This window comes from Phyllostomus discolor, chromosome 4 (assembly GCF_004126475.2).
Source record: "Phyllostomus discolor isolate MPI-MPIP mPhyDis1 chromosome 4, mPhyDis1.pri.v3, whole genome shotgun sequence".
NCBI classification, from domain to species: domain Eukaryota; kingdom Metazoa; phylum Chordata; class Mammalia; order Chiroptera; family Phyllostomidae; genus Phyllostomus; species Phyllostomus discolor.
Window position 1 is genome coordinate 23,684,459 of NC_040906.2, and position 21,862 is coordinate 23,706,320.

The 21,862-nt window shown below is 39.8% G+C and overlaps 1 protein-coding gene across 1 annotated transcript in view; it reads left to right on the forward strand.

Annotated features, from left to right (window-relative positions):
- Positions 1-21,862, forward strand: part of DYTN (dystrotelin) — a 43,576-nt gene that overhangs the window by 17,891 nt on the left and 3,823 nt on the right. The window contains exons 8-11 of the mRNA XM_028508517.2: positions 2,776-2,887; positions 4,372-4,520; positions 17,300-17,459; positions 19,696-20,200. Coding sequence (XP_028364318.1) covers positions 2,776-2,887; positions 4,372-4,520; positions 17,300-17,459; positions 19,696-20,200 — 926 coding nt within the window. The remainder of the gene's footprint in view (positions 1-2,775; positions 2,888-4,371; positions 4,521-17,299; positions 17,460-19,695; positions 20,201-21,862) is intronic.

Below are 21,862 nucleotides of genomic sequence, written 5' to 3' on the forward strand. Positions count from 1 at the left end.
CTCAGGCCACATCTCTTCTCTGCCTAGAGAGAGGGCATATTTGAAAGCTAGGTTTGGAGGTAGGCGAGTCAGATCTTTGAGAACGACAGCCAAATATCCCATCTTAGGGAAAGGATGTTTTAGGTCTCCTATAAACAAAACAATAAGGAAGTGAAATTAGAGTTATTAATAAGAAAGAAACCAACAGACCCAGGCCAGGCGCAAGGGATGCCACCGTCCTCGTGAGTGAACACAGGTACAGGGGCAGGAGGTGTGGAAGGACAGAAGAGCTGGGGCCACCAGGTGGCTCTGGGAGCAGAAAAAAATAATTTTTCTTCTACTTTTCTAAGTTTTCCTGGCTGGGCTAATCCTGAAATTAACACGAGACAGATTAACAGGAGAAAACAACCAAATGTCTTACAGAGGCACCTGTAAGACAGACAATCCCCACGTGGGGATTCCATAAGAAAATGAGACCCAAGGACACATTGGGCAGTTGCGGCCTACGTGCCGTTCGGGACCAGCGAGAGGAAGGCAGGGGTCTGGGGTTTCAAGGGGAGAGCAGGTGATTCACAGGCAGATGGGAAAGAGCAAACACGTGGAAAGCAAATGCTCGGCCACCCAGAAACAGTGGGACACACAGGGAATCTAACACACGGGTTCGCGAGGGTCCTCCCGGTCTCAACCCACGCACGCAGAGGCGATGATGCTCAGGCTCCCTTCTCGAGGGAGGTTTTTCTATCTGGAACCCTTTAGGCAGGTAACAGGAAAGAAAAAGAAAAAAACAAAAACCCTCCTTAAGCTTTAATTTTTCTTAGCTCAAAATAGTCTGTGTGCCAGATCGGCGCATTCTAGGGAGACTTATTCGGGGGCTCCCCCCGCACAGCCAGGAACAAGTCGAGGAGGGCTCCCTCTGTTTCTCTTCTTCTGGGCACTTTCAGATTTTCACTAGCCCCAAATCTTAAATGTGCTGGGCCCACGAAGAAACTGGGAATCAGGTTTCAATTTCGCTGAGAAAATAAATGGGGTTTGAAAAGAATTCTGGCACAGTGAAACTTTGCTCATGAACAGCTCTGTGCCCATAACTGAACTGAAAACAATAACACATGTAAATGAACAAGGCTGTTGAAAAGCAAGCCAGCCAAACCAAAGAAATCTCCACATTACAATGAAAAATAATCTCTTTTTATATAGGATAGTGGAGGAACGTGCATATTATTAACTATGTTCTATGTATATTATAACCATTTAACCAATGAACAAGTATTAATTAAGCAGTTCCTGTGTGTCCCACACTGGACCAGATGCAGAATTCACTTTGCAATTATGTAAAACACAGCCTTTACATTAAAATTTTTTTTCAAAATCAGTATGTGTAATGTACAGCAGATATAATCATTCCTATATCATGAAAGAGTTTCAAAGAGTTTGAATGATTTGCTCCAGTCACTCAAAACCCAGCAGAGGGAGAGGGCAAGCAGTGCCACATGTTACGTTCTAGGTGACATCCTATCTGTTCAGAACAGAAGGGCCCCCGTGGGAGCCATCTTTCCTCCTGGACACCCAAGGCCATGTTCAGTTCTCGTACGTGAGATAGCTGGGTGAGCTGAGCAAGGCCTGCAACCTCTCCGGGCCTCAGTTTCTGTGTAAGTAAAAGAAGGAGGGGTGGGTCAAATGATGTCACAGGCCGCCTGTGGCTGTAGCCTGCATCCATCAGAAACTGCCTGAATGCGTTACTGTCCCGACCTTGCTCCTGTGTTTTTGGCCCTGCTGGACTCCAACCATAGCCTCCAGGCTTTTCGTTTCAGTGAGCTTAACAAAGCCATTTCAGAGAAGTGTTATAGGAGCTGGAGGTAGCAGGAAGAGGGTACTGGCCTTCTAAAGTAAGAGGAAGTACAAAAATTAAGGATCATTCCTAAGCCAGCTATTAAATTTTCGCAGTACATGTCACATTTATACTTTGCAATAGCCATTGAAGGTTGAGATGAGTTTGGGGAAAGAAATTTGGTTTTCTGTTGGTGAAGACATCAAAGACAAACTAATCTCGTTATGCACACTACACCCTTTTATAAATCTGCAGGTTGTTCCACAGAGGAACTAATGCAAGGTCAGGGTCAACATACTGTCCTAGGTGAGTTGACTGCAACCATACATAGTGCTGGATAAAGCAGCCAGTATGGGTGGCTTATCAAATAATCCTTATAAAAATACTTTAGTATGTTATACATTTCATGTAAAAAGTGAAAGCCTCCCCATTTATGCATGTCAAATGATTTTCAAAGCTTTGTCAATACCTTGCAAGGCTGAGAAGGCAGGATTTACCAGTTCCACTTTTCTGGTGAAGAAACTGTCATTCATTTGACTTCCTTCAACTAATGGTTATTGAAAACCTCACATGGACCAGGTAGCCTCCAAAACAGTGAGTTTGCATTTCCACCCCAAGGTCATTGGTACTGGTGGTATGGAGGGTCTGTTGTCAAGTCTGTAGCACACATTACCCTGCAGTTGTAAATATTTGGGGCAGAAGGATGAATGAGACATCTATACTACTGTTTGTTGGGTAAAACTATATGACTATAATGCCGTATTTTAAAAATACCACCCAAAGCTTTCCTCGATTAGATAAACACATCAGAGCCATTCCGAATCCATCCCTGCAAAATGTGGGAGAAACGTCCCACTCCCCTGGCAGCCCAGACGTCTCCTGTGTGTTTCTGCTCATTTTCCACCTGACTGTCATTTTCTTTGTTCGCCTGCTAGTAGTAATGTCAGCTGTGCTTCCATTTGCATCTGCAGATACCGCTGTCTCAAGTGCCTCAACTTTGACATCTGCCAGCTGTGCTTCTTATCTGGTCTGCACAGCAAGTCCCACCAGGAGTCTCATCCTGTGAGTGAGCACCGTGTCCAGGTAACACCTCCCTTCATGCCGCAAACTGTTCTCGAGTCGCATTAGTACCAGCTGTAGCAGTTTCAAACCTTTCCCTCCAGCAAAACCACGCATTCTGTTGCTTTCATGCTTGATAAATATCTAAGATGAAGGACGTGGCTAGGAAACCTTAAATCTCTCTTGATACAATTTTTTTTTTACATTGTAAATTTTAGTTAAATGTTTCGGAGACAGGAAAGGCTGACCGGAGTGGAGGGGGGAAGCCGTCCATCTCGAGCTGTGTGGTGGAAGATGTCTGAGGGGTATGGGGGTGGGGCAGTAGCAGTGGGCGCAGATTTAGAAGGAAAGGCTCTGGCTGGGGAAGGGGAGGCAACCAGGCTTCCAGCTGCTAGTGCCGTGGCGGTGTTTTCCTTTGTAACGGGACTTTTCCTGAGCCGGAGGCATCAAGTATTTTTGTTTCTCCAGGAAAAATCAGAGAGAAAGACAACTATCATTGTCTTGAGTGGAACGGTACAAAATTAAAACTTTTCAAAGAATATTAATATTCAACAAGAGAATTCAGATCTTTCTAAGAAGAAAGAGAAATGGGATAGTGAATATTAAACAAAGAGTATTTTAGTTTTTTCAGAAAGGACACTTTCTTCACATCACAAAGTTTCCGTGGATCAGTCTCTCGGTACAGATGACATCACCCTCAAGGACCACAACAGTGAATGGAGTGTCCTGATGAACTAGCTTTTCAGAGGGCAGTTTTCTCTCATTCTCCCCTTTAACAAGAATGGTCCACAAAAGTCAAATGCCTACATCTTGCAAGTAATTCCTAGTGGGCATTGCTTTTCTAAACTGTATTTTATTAACTGAAACCCTCAGGTTCATTGGCAGGGGACCTTCCCTTTTCTAAAAGCCTGGGGAGAAATAAGGCTTACCGATGTTAGACTGACACCGTGTGGCCACTTGTTGTTACACTTTAGATTTCAAGTGCTGAAAATCTGTACCAACTCATTGTATTCCTGCTTTGATTTTTTGGCAGAGGATGGGGGCAAAGATTGTTAATGTGGGGTTGATGGATGGACTTTAGGTGGTCTGGGAATCCACTGAGATTTTATAAAGAATTAAATATATGAGCATTTTCCCAGAGATAAATCCACAGGTGATCACCCCATTCTCAAAGGAACCCACAACCCAAATGTTAACAACCATGGACTTTGTCCTCCTTCCTTCCCCTGTTCTAGCTCTGAAATTCCACATTGCTAGGTTCTCTAAGGAAGAAACGTTATTGTAGAAGTTGAGGGGTATGTCATTTGGAAATGTATGCTGTGTGGACACGCAGACAGAGAGGACGTGAAGAAATCCAGGCGATAAGAAAGTAAAGTGATTTTTCTGAGGACATAAATGTCAGGGAAGGAATTGCAGAACCTTTCGTGGCAGCCAGTCTGCCCGAGTGAGGGAAGAAGAGCACGTCGAGGCTGCTCAGACACCCTTTGCAATGTTGGCCGTTGCAGGAGATGTCGGCAAAGGAGAACACGAAGCTCCTCCTCAGGGCCGTCAGAAACAACCTGCTCCAGGCGGGCTTTGGGAGGAAGGAAGCTGCGAGAAGGCAGTGGCTGCTGGATCGGGCGAATCCAAAGGGCGCGAGGGACCACGCACAGGCTAGGTGAGTGCTCGGAGCCAGTCCTGTAGAGTGGCCACCTGGGGCCTGGGCACAGAGCAGCTGCTCCCATAATGCTAATGAGCCCGAGGAAGGCAGGAGGCCAGGGAGAAGGAGACCTGCTTTTCCCTTCTAGAAATGAGTTTTCACTTAAAGTAGAACCAGAGGCAAAATCCCTTCAGGGGGTCCATCCAAATATTGAGAGTTAAAGGCAACTAAAGGCATCAGACACAGAAGATTTTTAATATTAGAGTATTTGAATAGCTTTGTTTTCTATCCCTACCTTTCTAGTTGGTTTGCTTTCAAAGCTTAATTCAGAATTAAAATAAAAAAAAGGAAAAGACACTCAGTATCCCATCACTCACAGATGAATGCTACTCACATTTTAGTAGTCCAAAAAGGAATTATGCTCTGGACATAATTTTTTTATTCTTCTTTCCACTTACCTTAAATGAAGAGCATTTCCCATGGCATTAGCTTCCAAAATGTCACTTTTAATGGCCTCACTCTCATCCTGATAAGGAAGTGCCATAATTCACAAGCAATTCCTTATCTCATTGAAAATTCCAGTTATTTTCAAGTTTTGTTCCCCCCAAAACTCTGTTTTCAACATCCTTACACATGTACCTTCCCATATTTTTAACATGTTAGTAAGATAAATTTACTCAAGTAAAATCTTGGGTCAAAAGTTGTGAATTTTGTTAACCCTCAAAATTCAGAATGCCACCCTGTGCTCCAGAAGGTGGACCCAAAGCAAATGGCACCCACGGTGTATGAGACCCTGTCACACACCTGAGTGTCAGTCTGAAGACGACTTCCAAAAGGTCTCTGTGACCTTAACTTTTGAAGTAACGCTTTCTTTATCATCTAAAATTTCAGAAGGTAAAGAGAAGAGATAGCATTTCCTACCTCTTAGGATCATTAAATTTTGGGGTGGAAAAAACCCAGCATTATTCATTTACTCCCATTGTAAAAGATCAGTTTAAGTTGGTATTAGTTTCTTCTGGAATTCTCTAATCTTTTCTCAGACATCCCACCGGTGTATTTCCATCTCAATCCCAGGCCTCATTTCAGTGGTTATTTTGTCACTTTATTATTTGGTATAATTTAAAGATATATTTATAGCTCTTTAAATGAAAAAGTGCATATTGGCTTCACAATTTGACAGTGTTCATTATGTCTGGGTCACGTTCGCTAGCAGGTTGACATCAATATATCCTTATGAAATTTGCGGATCACTCGGGTGTTTGATACGAAAGCAAAACTATCAGGTTCTAATTTATCCATCTTCTTCAATCCATTTACTGCACATTTCCCTAGCAGAATAATAACAACATATATCAATTAGCCATCAGATTTATTGAATATTTGATATCTTATCTGAATTCCTACATTCTCAAGGTTAGAACACAAAGACCCATGTTCTGACTTGCATTTCTTTTGACCTCTGAAGCCCGACTCAGGTTTTAAAAACACAAATGTGACTACATTCCTCACGTGCTCATCTCCCCCAAACTCCCACGCCTGAAACTCCTCTGGTGCCTTTCCACTGTTTTTAAGCTAAAGAGTAAAAACCGGAGCATGACTCAGGAACATCCTGCATATGTGAGCCCCCTGATAACCCATTCCACCCCGTGCCCCGGCCCCACCTATATCACCCCTGCCCCAGCCCTGACTCTTCCCTCTTCCCCCGAGGTTAGCCTGCTCTTAACACTTACACATGTTCTTTAAAGAATTGGTACCCATAAGGCACCTCTCTGAATGGCTTGACGCCTCACTTCCTAAAGACCCACAAAAGATCTTGGCTCAAATGTTACCTTATCCTTAAGGCCTTCCCTGATCACCCACTTAACATTTCAGTCCCTGTCCCCACTCGAGTACTCTCAATCCTCCTGCTTTGCTTTGTTATTATTTTATAAAGCATTTCACCAGTATCTGACATCTTATATGATATAGGGTATCAAACTCATTTTCACAGGGAGCCACATCAGCCTTGTAGTTGCCTTCAAAGGGCTGAATATAACTTTAGGACTGTATAAATGTAACTACTCCTTAACAGTTAAGTGAGAGCTCGGCGCTGTTACCAGGTAGAAACAAGGTGCCAGGCCAGATAAAACAAGGTGGAGGGCTGCATTCAGCCCACAGGCCTTGTGTTTGCCACCTGTGTTATATATGTTACTTTTTTTTTTTTGCTATAATGAAAGCTCCATGTAGGGCAAACCCTTTTATTGTCTTCAGTTGTATTTCCAGAATCTATAACAATGTCTGAATATGATGAATGAACAATGAATATTTGTTGAATGAATGACTGGCTGACTGAATAATAAAATGAATAGATGCATGATGAACGGATAGAATTACCCCCCTGCATGGAGCTTTCATTCTAGTGGGGAAGCCAGACAATAAAAAATAGTCATATAAATGAATCGCTTAGTATATGGGAAGCTGTAAGTACTGAAGTAAAAGAAAAAAAGAAGAGCCAGGTGAAAGAGAGCAAGACTGAGGAGGAAATGGGCAGAAAATTTAAATAGGGTGGTTATAGTGGGCCCGGGTGGGTGGTGATACGTCAGCAGAGTTTGGGAGGAGCTGAGGGAGCGAGCCATGCTGCTCTCTGGGAAAACCGCTCTGTGAGGGGAGGAGACGGCAGCTGGAAGCAGGAGCGAGCTTGGCAGGTGACAGGAACGGTGAGGAGGCCAATTCCCCTGAAGGGGATGAAGGAAGAGATGTTGGAAATAGACTAAAGGAAGCAAAAGTAGATGCAAGGTTATGTAAATATTTTCCCAAGTTTTCCTCTAAAGCTTCCATTTTGAATTTGAATTTTCAGTCCATTTGAAATGTAGTTTAGCAAGGGTCTAGCTTTGCTTTCTTTCAGATAGTCGGTCAATTATGCTATCTTTTCCCACTTAGTTAAAATACCAACTTTGTCACATATTGGGTTTTTTCCACACACTTGGATCAATTAATAGAATTTCTATTCTCATCCTCAGATCCATGGGTCACTTTTTGTATCTATGCTGAACTACGGTCACGGTGATGCTATAGGAAGTAGATGTACAAAGTCGCTATCATCTGAAACAGGGGAGACTGTTGAGCAGCAGGAGAGTACAGTGTGGGGTGGGAGATGTTTAGATTGTGATGTCTCCTAGACATCCATGTGGAGATGTTGAGTAGGCAATGGACTATTCACGTCTGGAATTTGGGAGAAAGTCTATTGGAGATGCAAAATTGGATGTTGTTGACATATATGGCTTTGCAAGGCATGAGATCAAATCAGATCACCGAAGAGAGAGTGTAGATGAAAAGAGGAGAGTTGAGGACTGAGCCCTGTAATAATTCACATTATGGAGTTGGTGAGAAGAAAAGCCAGTAAGGGGTACTGAGAACGAGTGATGAATGAGGCAGGTGGAAGACCAGGAAAATGAGGAATCCTCGAAGACAAGTGGAGAAAGTGTCCCAAGGAGGAGGGCGTGCGTGGTCTACTGTGTCAAGTGCTGCTGCTGGGTCAAGTGAAAATTGACCTATGGATTGAGCGATAAGAAAATGATCAATGACCTCAAAAAAAGCATTGCAAGGCAATGGTAGTATAGAAAAATCAGACTAGAGGCAGTGTAAGAGAGAATGGGAGATGAGGAATTGAAGATACTACATGATAAACTTCTTTGGAAATTTTTATTGTACAAGAAGCAGAGAGATAATCTAGGTGGTAGAATGACTCAAGAGAATGTTTTGTTGTGATGGAAAAAGCGAAGCACATTAGTGCACTGAAGGGAATGAGTTTTGGGACAGAAAATGATGATTTGCTGCAAAAGGGGAGAATTGTTGGAGCAAAGCCCCTCAGCAGCCAGGACGGAGGGAATCTAGCACTCATGTGGAAAGATAGACTGTAGAAGAGTGGTATCTACTCAATAAGAATATATACAAGGTTTGGCCCTTAATCTACTTTTCCAACTCTGCCTTATAGGAATAAAAGCCACTCTACATAGTAAAGAAAGATAAATATTGTAACATTTGAGGGCAGGGTAACACACCAGAAACAACCTCCTGGTCCACTGGTAGAAAAATGATGGAACATGTACGATACAGACATACAACAGAACATAATGAATCTACTTAAGAACAACTTTTAGCACCTACTTATTATACTACAGGGCATTCATCATTATACATTAAGAGAAAAAACACAAGTGGCCAAATATTGTATAAAAACAATACCATTTTCGTTTCAAAAACAAAGTCAATAGGTATTTTGATGTTTGTGTATATTTGTATGAGTACAGAAAGTGGTGTTGAATAGCTCCCAGGTACTAAAATGATCTCAGATGGGGTAGGAATAGAATGTGTCATTCATAAGATGTGTGACAAAGAAGCTACAGGTTGTCCTGCTTTTCTACCCCAAAACGTCCACTCCTTAGCAAAATAATTGAAAGTACTATAGAATAATCGCATCCGTTCCTATACTCTCCTTGCGTTCTGTAGAAAGAATCGAATTATATCAAAAGATCATGATTCTATATTTGTCTGGTTATTAGATGTGAAGTCTCTATGAACAGGGAGTTCCCTGCTTTCTTTAACAATCTTTTTTTTTTATCTTCAATAACTCAAGATGGTAGGAGACTTTAAATAGTTTTTGAATAACAGAATGAAACTAGATGGAATTACATAAAATGGAACGTACCTGACCTTAAACTGGTCTGTTCTATTCTATGGTCTTTCCAATATGGCACAGTCAACCCACAGCTGCACTGAGAACCCCTAGTCTCCGACCAGGACGCGGTGACCTGGGGGTTTCCTGTGGTCATCCCTGACTTCCTTTGTATTCTCATTTTTAGATTGTCCAGAAAGGGGGGATGGAATTTTCATGCCTATTGTTGGCCAATTAATATCAGCTGAGTAGTTGGACAAGAGCCCAGAGAAAAAAAAGTTGGCCTATCCTATCGCTATTGTTTGTATATTAATTTGAATAACAGATTTAACATTTTCTAAGACTTCACTCAATGTCTTACCTCATGATGGAAAATTATTACACTCTCTAATAAAACTCTCCATCCAATATGATAGCTCTAAAGTGCCAATGTATGTAAGTCCAGCTGGTCCAGGGGAAACGGCAGCCCTGCAGGCCTCCAAACGAATACGGCAACCAACACCTCAGGCTCCACCAACCCGCAACAGCAGCCCGGGTCCGCAGGTGAGTCCAAAAGAGAAAGGAACCATTGTTGTCACAACCTGGGCCATTTTGTCGTGGTGCAGTCAGAGTTGGTGACTCATTCCTTAGTTTGCAGGATGTTGTCAAGAAGTTAATGTAATCAAGGAAAAATCTAGGGACATATTTTTAAAGCAACTTTTTAACTTCAGTCATAAACTGCTATGTGTTTATTTTAGAAAACTTGGAAAAGTCAGAAAGGAGCAAAGGCCAAAATTAAAGGTATAATCAATCCATAATATAACCATTGTTAATATTTTATATACTTTCTTCCTTGTTAATATTTCTAAATATAGTTTATATCATCCTGCAAAAGGTATTGATTATATAGTTCTTTATCAATGTAAGTTACATTGTATTTCCATTGCCATTACAATTCTTCAAAAACATCTTAATGGTTGTACAAATTTTATTTAAGTGGGTTTAACATTACTGAACCCCTTCTCTATTATTAAATATTTGGATTATTTCTGATTTTTGCTGTTATTTTAAATATACTATTGAAATTCCTATACATTATTCATTGTATGCTGTTGCCAAATTATTTCATTAGAATGTTTCTTAAAGTGAAATCATTAAATAAGAGGAGTGACATTTTTAAAACTCTCCTTACTTACTACAAAATTGATGTTTGGAAAAGATATACCAAATTAGACTCCCAGATAACTTAAGCAACTATCTCTTTGATCCTTGCTAATATTGACTATTATTACCATAGTTTTAATTTTGTTAGTTTTATGAGCAGAATATGTTGTATTTGCCTCAATTTCCATCTCTCTGATTAAGAGTGAGATGAAACTTCTTTTCCGCACATAGTTTAGAGGGCAGTTGGTTTTTGTCTTCTGTCATCGTCCTCTGCCAATTCTCACTGATGCATCTGTTTGATTTATTAATATATTTGAACTTCAAAAACTTTAAGGTTAACTATGGGAAGCCCGTCTTCATAGTTTTCTTTTAGTCTTATTTATGACGTGACTTTCTATCTAGACATTTTCAATTCTTATGAAAATACTATCAGTCTTTTCCTCTCTTCTTTCCTCTCTATAGTTTTCACTTGGAAAATGTTTGCCGTTAAGAAATTAAATGACTCTTTAGCTGTATTTGCTTTCACGTGGTTTATCTATTTCCAACATCTACCTTTTGTTTGATGCCTGATAGCAAGTCAGGGTGTCCCCCCTACTTCTACTTTTTACTTAAATAGCCTATTTTCTCTAACCTTAACTAAATCATTTTCTTTTTAAATTTCTGTGTAGTGGGTCCTTTGGTACATGCTAAAATGTTCACTGTTTTAGAATGTCTTTCACTGCACTGGTCGCTCACCATTTTGGTACCAGGGACCAGGGTTTGGGGAACCCTGTTTTACAGCTATCTATTCAGTTGCTTTTGCTTTTATTCTTACATATGAATATTACTTTAATTATTCTAGCTTCATGATACCATTAACTTGTTACAGAACAAGTTTTCTCCTTTCTGTCTTTTCTATTCAAACTGTATTTCTGTGTGATCTTTTACACCACCAAGTAGCTCATAAGGGACTATTTACAAAGCAACGCAATGTTGATAGTCTCCTTTATTGTTTGTTTTCTGAGACAGAATTGACATATCACATTATATTAGTTTTGGGTATGAAACATGATTTGATATTTGTATATATTACAAAATGTTCACCATAATAATTCTAGTTAATATCCATTACTGCCCATAGTTTCAATTTTTAAGATCTGCCCTAATAGCAACTTTCAAATACACAGTACAGTATCACGAACAATAGTCACCACCCCCAGGACCCATTTATTTTTTAAAGGGAAGTTTGTACCTTTTCACCTCCTTCCCCAGTTTCACCTCGAACACCCACCTCACATCTCTGGCAACCACCAATATGCTCTTTGTTATCTGAGAGCTCAGTTTTTTGTTTTATTTGGTTTTGCTTTTTATTCCACATAAATGAGATCATACAGTGTTTTTCTTTCTCTATCTCAAATATTTCATTCAGCAAATGCCCTCAGAGTCCACCCACATTGTTGCAGATGGTAAGCTTCCCTTCCTTTTCATGGCTGAATAATATTCCATTCCAAATATGCTTCTACATCTCAGCTATTATAACAATGTTGCAATGAACATAGGGGTGAATATATTTTTTCAAGTTACTGTTTTTACTTCCTTTGGATAAATACCCAGAAGTGGGAATGCTGAATCATATGGTAGTTTGATTTTTTATTTTTTGAAGAAACTCCACACTGTTTGCCACAGTGGCTGCACCAATTTACATTCCCACCAACAGTGCACAAGGGTTCCCTTTCCTCTACACCCTCACCAGCACTCGTTACTTCCTGTCCTTTTGATCACATTCTAGCAAGTGTGAGGTAGTAACTCACTGTGGTTTTGATTGCCTTTCCCCGATGATTAGGGGTGTTGAGCATCTTTTCATGTACCTATTGGCCATTTGGATAAACTGTCTGTTCAGACTTTCTGCTCATTTTTAAGACAGATTACTTAGGGGGGTTTTTTGCCATTGAGTTGTGGTGTGTGTGGGTGTGTATGTGGGTGTGTGTGTGTTTTCCTGAATGAATTCTTAAACTTCGTGTTAGTTCCAACTGCCATCTTTGTTCTCAGTGGCCCCCTGGCATCGAGAGCGTGGTGGGTCCTTTCAGCATTCCAAGATTAGCTCACTCCCTATTGTTCTATGTTTCTCACTAGAGCTCCCTGGGCATCTCATGTTTGTTGTTGCTGTTGTGAATAAAGGCCTTCTCATTTGTAACTTTTTCTTAATTATTGTGACAGCATATCGAAAAGTTATAGATCTTTGTAGGTTATCTTTTAAAGAGAAACCTTTCAGAACTCTCTTAATCATTTTAAATATTGATTTAGTTTGAATCTCTTGTTTGTAGGTAGATAAATAAGTGGTCTCGGGGAAGAAGAAGGTATTCATGTGTCTTTCTTTACAATACTTAAACCTCTCATTTCTGTTTCACGTCTTCATTCCTGTAAGACTCCAGATTTTTTCAGAACAATATAAATAATGCAGGAGATGATGGGGCATCTTGTTTTATCTTAAATAGGATTATATTTCATGAGGGTATTTCCTTGGTGTTTCTCCATTAAAAGTTATGGTGTTAGTTGTTGGTTTGGGATCTTTTCAATGAGGAAGAAGTCATTTTCTTTTCCTATTTTTAAGTGTTTTGGTATTCAATCAGGAGTCATTGAAGTTATTTATCTTAAATCCCTTTTTTAGCATCAGTTGGAATTATCCCATGTTTTCCTGTATCAGAAGCATTGCATTAACGAATAGAGTCCCTGATAATAAACTTCCTTGGCATTGCTGAGATTAAAAGTTGTGCTTGTTTGTAGTAGATTATGCTTTAAATCCACTTTCAATTTGATTTGCTCATTTTTTTGTTTAGGTTTGCATGATATGGGTCAGAATCGTCTTTTTCTCTCTCTTAATACTGTCTTTGTTGGTTTTGAGCACTTGAGTTTGGTGGTTGCATTTAGTAACTAGTTGTTTTTTATCTTTCTTGTCTTTGAGACAATGTATCTTACACAAGTACTATTTATTTAACAATTGCCAGAATTCAAGAGTAAAATTCTAGGACACTAGACCCTTTATAATATTTAAATAAATTTTTCTATTTTTCAAGCTTAATAGTCTCTTCATACCTTCTCCTGTTAACTTGGATAATTTAATTTTCTTGAGAAAATTATCAACTTTAGAATTTTTTAAAAATTAGTTAAAAAGTAAAAATTATTTTATTCATTTAAAAAAAATTTTAGAGCTTCAAATTTCTACTTAATTCAACTCAAATATGCTCACCTTTTACTCCAAAAGACTAAAGTAACATTTGTATCAAAAGAATCAAACCAAATATCTGTTAAGAAAACCTATAATATTCTCAAAATAGATAACTACCTGTCAATTTTGGGCCGATTTTGTATAATCAATTGCATGGAGTTTTCTAAAAAGTAAGGTGGATCAGGTTTACCTGCTGTTTGCAAGGGTGAAGTCTGCTGGAAGTCTTCCATTCAGCCAAGAACTATGAAGTGATGGTAACAGTAGTACACAGAATTAATTATAGTATAATTTGTACTGTTCGTTTGAGGCATGTTATAGAAAACTCAGTAGTGACCTCCTTAAGGAGACACCTAACCTGGCCTCATTTACATGTAACTGAACAACACAAATTTTCTCTTACCTGTTGCCCCCAACAAGTGGGCAATTTGAACCCCAACAACATATGCTGCCTGTGATCTGCATCCATGAACTGTATTGTTCACTGCCTTAGTAGTCGAAGTTGAGCTTTGAGGGTATGGTTCCCAGGTCTATCTCCAAGAGGTAAATCGCATGCAGCTTTGATATTTTCAAGTCATTGCAGGGTCTGTAGATATGAAGGCTCTACCCAAACCTTCTGAATAGAACTTCCAGGTAAAACCCTCTTTTGTCCACTGGGCCTTAACTTGACAACGGGCTGTCATAGCATCAAGATTTGATGTTACTAAAAAGTAAGGGAAAGGACAAAAATCGGTTTATCTATGTATAAGGAAAATGTTGAAGATTTTTAGAAGGGAAAAGATGAGAGAGGAAAGTGAAAGAAAAATAAGAAAGGAAACAAAAAAAAAAATCCCAATGGAATGTTTTCATGGAAGGGATTGGAAATGCTTCTTGGTCGTTGGTTTCTTTTTTGTCAGTGTACATTCTACAAATACTTTTGTCATGTTTTCAACCCGTTGTTTTTTTGTCCTCCTGTGTACACCTGCCTTTCCCTCTATCACTGTCATAATCCGTGCAGTCCGATCCTTGGGCAGGTCTTTAAGATGAGGTCGTCCGTAATGCTTTCCAAGTATGCCAGAGAAACTCGAGTTGCCACATTGCCATTGTTCTGGGCAGACGTGGGCGTGGAGAGGAAGTCCTGTGGACCACCCGGTAACCCGCAGCCTGGGCCGCGGCCGTGGGGTGTTTCTTCCCGTCTGTGCACGCCTGTGCGCGCTTCCACCATCACCTCCTGTAACTGGAGCCGCTCGGACACCCCTCCTTGCACAGCTACCTCAGCCTCTTACTGGGGCGCTCGGCAGAAAGGTGCAATTATGTGGGAGGACAGCTGAAAAGCTGCTCTATTCCCTGCCTCAAGGAAAGCCGTTTTCACAATGCAGAGTGTTTTCTCCCTTCAACGTGTGTTTGTTCTGAGGGAAGGAATTCAAAAGAGGTTTTGCTGTTTTGGCGTTCTTCCTTTATTTTACTTTCCTTTTACTCCCTCACATCTCTTTTTCATTTTTAAAGTTGCCGCAGCCTATCCCGTGTAGGTGGTACATTTCTTTCTTTGATTTAAAAAAAACACGTCAATAATAATATAAATAAGACCTGCATATATGACAAAGTATTTGTAGGATGTACTGTTTAAATAAACCAAGAAGCATTTCTAATCCCCTTACTGAAAATAATTTCATTGGGAGAAGGTCAGGGAGTGTAGCCACAGTTGCTTCGACGCCTAGAGTAATGAAATGCAATCTCCCATCCAGACGTGTGGGAGCCAAAGGCTGGTACCCGGTGCCCCAGGAGCCGGAGCCAGGCTGGGTCAGGGCAGGATTTGCGCCTGGGTTGCAGAGTGTGCTGTGAGAGACAAGATTTGGTGGGAAAATCCTGAATGAGAGCTGAGAGGACCGTTATTAGTTCAAAGAGACTTGGTGAATGAATTCAAAGAGACTTGATGACTCTAAGTACACATTTAAGTAGGCAGCAGTGGAAAGACAAAAAAGTTGAAGAAGATGGAAGGTAGCAGTGAAAGGTATTTTGGGCCAAGAGAAAGAACGTGACCCAGTGCCTTTGTAGATGACTGTGAGGAGGGAGATGTTCTGGGCAGCAACTTAGCTTGAGCAACAAACTACCATAACTTAATTTTAGAATCGAAAGCTCTTTTTTATGTTTAAACATCTCTAAAGAAAACTGTTACATAAAAATAAGATGATGCAACTATACTTGGAGCATATGAATGAACATTTAGATGCATCGTGCATATGTGGACACAGACCCAAATATTAGTCGATTTTTGAAACAGGCTGTATCTTTTTAAATATCATAATCATATTCTGATGATGAATTTTTTAAGTGTGGATTTTCTCTCTTTTCTTGCCAAACTCATTTTCTCTCTTTCTTGCTTCTTTAGACCATTGTCAGCAGCCTTAGGAGCGAGCTGTGGAGGACCCATGAACGCATTAACGCCCTCCAGAGGGAGAGGAGGTAGGAGTCGTGTGTGTTCACAACTGCAACAGAAACCAAGCAGTGGCATTTCTTTCTGCTTTTATAGGAAAAAATGTCTATAAAGATTTTACCATGTTTTTTTAAATTTAGAAGACATTTTTTAAACTGAGAAATCTCATGATTCCAGTATGCAGGTACTGTCTCTATTTGAAGAGTGAAGCAAAAGAAAAATCATCTGGCTAATTAAATTAAGCTCTGAGTTTTGATTGCATTCCTTGAACATCGGTTAAACATTTTCAGTGAAGTCTGATTCTGTGTGTGTCTTGTATGTGTGTTCTCCCTACTTCTAAAGAAACCAGTGCACTTTCTCCAAAAGCATCCGACTTCCTGCCAGGTTTATTAGGTTTGTCGGAACTGCCTACCACCCTAACGTGTCTCAAGGGACTAACTATTCCTTCAGGTCCCGTCTCCTGTTGTCATTCCTTTAAGAAGGCAGAATTTCTGATCCTCAATAAGAAGATTCCCCCTGAGGGAATCTTCTTTTTAGGCACAATGCTTGGTCTTTAATAGATGCCCAGTAAATTACTTATTATGTGTATATATTCATGATGAGATGTGCTTCATAATATAAATGTAAAAAACATTTAAAAATCTGTGATAATTCATGAAAATAAGGTTAACATTTTCAACATAGTTGAGTTTAACATAGCCTCTGAGGGGAGAACATGCCTAGGGTGGTCAAAGAGTGGCCGAGATCTCTGTGCGGCTGAAGGGCAGTGAGTGAGCTGGAGGAAGCAGAGAGGAGGCCAAAGAGGGAAAGAGGGTCTTGACCATCTTGTCTGCCTCTGTAAGGTCTGTGGCTTATTCTAAATAAGTAAGGGAACCACTGGAGGGTTTTGAGCAGAGGAGTGACATGATCTGCCTTACGCATTGCCCTGACTCCTCAGTTCCTTCTTAAGCCAACGAACAACTAGACTTGGGAAGAGGAGCCAAAACAGACCCACAGTTCGTGAATTGCAATATTGCTTCTTCCCTGTGGTCTTGGTCAGCTGGTGTGTGTTTGGACATGACATGTATACCGTCCTTCTCTACATGGAGTGTTCCTACACAAAAGGATAATGAATCAAGGCAATAGTCAAGTTTGAGTATATGGTGAAGGTATACATGATGCGTTTTCTAAAACTTCTGGAAGCCAGTGCAATTCTTCATGGAATCCTGTGTGTAATAGACACAAAGGGCAGCTGTACATGGTGAACAAAGAGGTTCAAGGAGCAGGATTGGTCCATGTTTGATAACAGTGGATCTTCTACGCACGCGTCTACTTAGTCTGCTCACCTCTGCTCTGTCTGCTGGCTTCTTGTCTGTTCAACTCACTCAGACCCGTCCTCTTTCCAGGCTCCTTAAAAAACAACTAAACCGACACAAAGACAAGTTGCAAGCTATATACGCCTTCCAAGAAGAAAAAAGTTGCAGGTTTGAAACAAAGATTCACGAACTCACAGCCCACCAGCACAGTCTGTGGACCAAGCTACAGCAAATGGGGCAGAATTTACAGGTATCAAATGTGGGAGACCCTGGCCCTGTGGACCCTCTGGAAGCCTGACCTGGAATCCTCTGGCCAAGGGAGGGCTGCAGCCTGAAACTTCACATCTCACCTTGACCAGCCTGTTCCCTTTCCCTCTCCTCTTCATGTACCCCAGTCAACTCCCACTTTTATTCCCCACGCACTACGTCCCCGCCCCTTTGTGAAGGTAGTGCCATTGGGAGAGAAGGGTATCGGTACCATTTAGAAACAGTAGACCCGGGGCAAAGGGGTTCTTCACAACTTTCATTCTTAAAACTTTAGGTCCCAGTATCCCTTTTACATTATTTTAAAAATTTGAGAATCCCATGGAGCTTTTGTGGGTTATAACTCTTGCTATTCACTATAATCAAAATTAAAATTGAGGCATGGTTTTAAAATAAATGGGTTAACTAATTTAAATATAAAAATAATAATCTATTATATATGTAACATTTTCAAACAGTGACTACATTTTTTTTAACTTAGAAGAGTATCATTTCACAATTTTTAGGAATCTCTTTAAGATTTGCCTTAAGAGCTGAATTTTCATGACTGCTTCAGCATTCAATCTGTTGCAAGATGTTTTGGTTGAAATATATGAAGAAATCAACCTCACGCTGATTTGCAGTTGAAAAGAGAGTACTTTGATAGATTTTCAGATAACTGGAGATCTTCTCTGATACTACACCAAAGTCTGATAAAGGATTGTTTCTTAAATGATAGTTGCAATATTGAATTTGAAACCATATGTCTATTTTACACTCTGTTTTATTAAAAACACAATGTTCTGTTCCCTTTGAATGAATCTTCTGCCCATGCCTGATTCTGCAATGTTAGGCATTGGTCATTAGGAAGTTCACGGAGCTATGCTGAACTTCCTAATGTTTACCTATTTCATTAGACAAAACAAACAAACAAAAAGCCTCATTCATTAATATCACCACTAATTTCATCAGAAATGTCTCTAATAGCCCTGGCTGGCATAGCTCAGTGGATTGAGTGCAGGCTGCGAATCAAAGTGTCCCAGGTTCGATTCCCAGCCAGGGTACATGCCTGGGTTGCAGGCCATGACCCCCAGCAACCGAGCATTGATGTTTCTCTCTCTCTCTCTCTTTCCCTTCCTTCCCTCTCTAAAAAATAAATTAATTAAACCTTTAAAAAATAATAATAATCAATAAATATGTTTTAAAAAATGTCTCTAAGAATTTGAAAGTCTGCAAGCTTATGGTGGTGAATGCAAGTTTTCCAAAATTCTAATTTTGCTAATATCTCAACAGCTAAAATTGACAACACATATTATTAACTGTTTTTCTTACTGTGACAGTCACATTCCATTTATTTTTGAGTCGTTTGCCAAATACCCAAGTCTGAATAACACAGCATGTAAGTAATTCTTCTGCACAGAGCCAGTTTTTGTGTTTCAGTAAGCATCAGAAGTGTTTTACACATACTTCCCATCCCATTTCATCACAGACAATATTAAAAAGACATGTTTTATTATAAAGAAAATTCAAAATTTTTTCCTACACTATCGAGGATAATCTTAAGTGGAACTTGCTGGGTTTTTTTAAGGGCAAGTGCATGATGACAGATACCATGATGACTAGCACTGTTCATCGATGCTGCTTGGGTTTCTGCCAAGGCACCCACAGCTTTAGCTTCACTTACTCTTCATTTTTCACCTTCAATGCAAATATGGACACAATGATCAGGCAAATAACATCTAGGTATCACTGTGAAAGTAAGTTCAATCTCATGGAACTCTTAAAGGGTCTCAGGATCCTCCAGGAATCTGTGGACCACACTATGTAGGGAGCACACCCCCATATTTCATACCCGTGGATTATCGTGAAACCACAATATACCTACCTAGCATACCATTATGAACATGTTTTTTAACAAGACTTTTTGATCTATTAATTCAATATAGGCTGATGTTTTCAGACATTCCTTATGATGTTTTTAGAACCTGACCTTCTAGAACCTAGAATTTTTCAAACTTCTTGTAATTAATCCCTGTGATATTTTAATACCACAGCTGTTTTAACTTTTGTAGACAGTTTTAGGGTGACATTGAATTAACAGCATAAAATAAAATTGTGATGAATTTAGAGGGCAGGAAAAAAATCTTGCATTAAAATGTCTTATTGGAACACTAAAATTTAATGCATTTATGAAAAATAGGGTAAATGTTAATTTGTCCATAAATAAAGCTTTCTTTCTCCAGGCAATGTTACAGCCAGCCCATTCATCTCCTTCTTGTCAAAATATGGTTTCCAAGGGTAACCATGGAATGGGTGAGCAGCTTTGGAAGAAAGAAGATTCTTCCCAGATCAAGAGTGCCATTGAGGATGGTTCGGAATGGGAACCTCTTCCTAACCCCACTGTGGCTAACAGAAGTCAACAAAGTGAAACAAAAGTAGAGGATGCTTTACCAAAGTCAGAACCACCACAGGCCATTTTGCAGCCATCTTCAATGCAAAGCACCAGGGCACAAAGCCCAACACAAGAGACCACCAGGGAAATCTTTAGCCCCTCCCCCAGTCCCCAGGAGAGACTGCTGCAGGACACCCTCCAGACTGATCCTGCTGAAATAAACAGTCCTACTCTGGCACCCATGGAAAGGAGAGAGACGGTTAATATCCAGGAGGAAAAGGATGAGCTGGAGGAGGAGGAGCTGCAAGAATTGTTATCAAAACTTATGGATGCCTTCACTCTAGAAATGCCATCAGGTAAGATTTGCACAATCAATAGAAATAATGATGGCCTTTTATGCTGTCTTTTAAAACACTTGATTTTATAACATTAGCTCAGCAGCTACAATTCATCTAGTAAGTACAATTCATCAACAGAGTCGTGAGTCTTTTGGATACCAGTAGCATCTCTGAACTTGATTTCCAGTATTGCCTAATTCATAGGGTTGTTGTGGGTGTAAAATCCATGAGATTTTAGTATAGTACTGGCACTCACCACGAATTTAGTAAGTGCTCATTATCTTCTTTGTAAGCTATGACTCACTGCTAAATTCTGAAGCCTCTCTGTCTAATCCTTTTAGTTATAGTTATTTCTTCTGTTTTGTCATAACATTGTCTTACTTATAGAGTGTTTTGTTATCTTAATATATTGATATTTATATCTACCTCTATTTCTGTTTGAGAAAGGCTCAGATCTTTTATGTTGGAGTAATCATCTAGAGACTGGTAATAAAACAGAGGATAATGTCCTTGTGTGTTCCTGAACCAAAAGAGGCCTCAAAATATTTCTGACTTCATATATTTGTTTGCTAGGGCTGCCATAACAAAGTACCACAGATTGTGTGGCTGTGTTATACACATAAATAAATTTTTTTCTAAGAGTCCTGAAGCCTGAAGTCTGAGATAAAGGTGTCAGCAATGTTGGTGTTTTCTGAGGTCTCTCTCTAGCTTATATGTGGCCGTCCTCTCCTTGTGTTTTCACACCATTTTCCCTTGGTGCTTGTCCCTACTCAAATTTCCTTTTCTCATAAGGACACTACACATATTGGGTTAGGGCCTGCCCATATAACTTCATTTTACTTTAATTAGCTCTTTAAAAAACTCGATCTCCAAATAGAACCACATTCTGAGGTACTGTGGTTTAGGGCTTCAGTATATGAATTTGGAGAGGGAGACACAATACAGCCCATAACAGTTGGTGAACTGTAAAATGGGTGCATAATGTCAGTTGAACATTGAACTTGGTAGAGCCAAGTCGATGAGTTCAGTATGTGGTGACTCTAAAAATCTCTACTGTGAAGGGAGTTGGAGTTAAAATCCTTGTATTAGAGAAAGCAAGACCACAAAGATCCCAGAAGCATGCTCAGACTGCCTGAGGCCAAGATGGGATGGGAACTCCTTGTGCCCGATTCTTAGGCTCACACAAGATTCCGCCCACTGTATTTCCATCTAAATAAACATCAGCTGGATCATGATAAGCCTTCATAGCAAAGTCAATATCCACTTGACCTTTTAATAAAACCTCACATAAAAATTTGGCTTTATTCTGGAAATAAATTTAGTATTTTATATCTTTATCTCATTTTTATTTTTTGTTTTTGTTTCTCCAATTGAGCTTATGAAAGCTGCTGATTTCTAGGCTGTAGTGTTGGGTTACCCATCAAAAATGTAGTCAGCTGTCTTGCACAGTTCAGATTCCTAATAGACGAGGTTTCCTACACACCTCTGAAAGACAATATTCCAACACTGTGTGCAGTTTGATATCTAAAGATGAAAAACTTATGCATATGTTAAGTGATTTTATCAAGGTTTACCATTAGAGGAAAATCATGCAAAAGTAAAGTTTGTTTCCCAATCAGATAATGTAATAATGTATAAAGATTCAATTAGCATTATTCAATATTATAGAAAATATAAAAA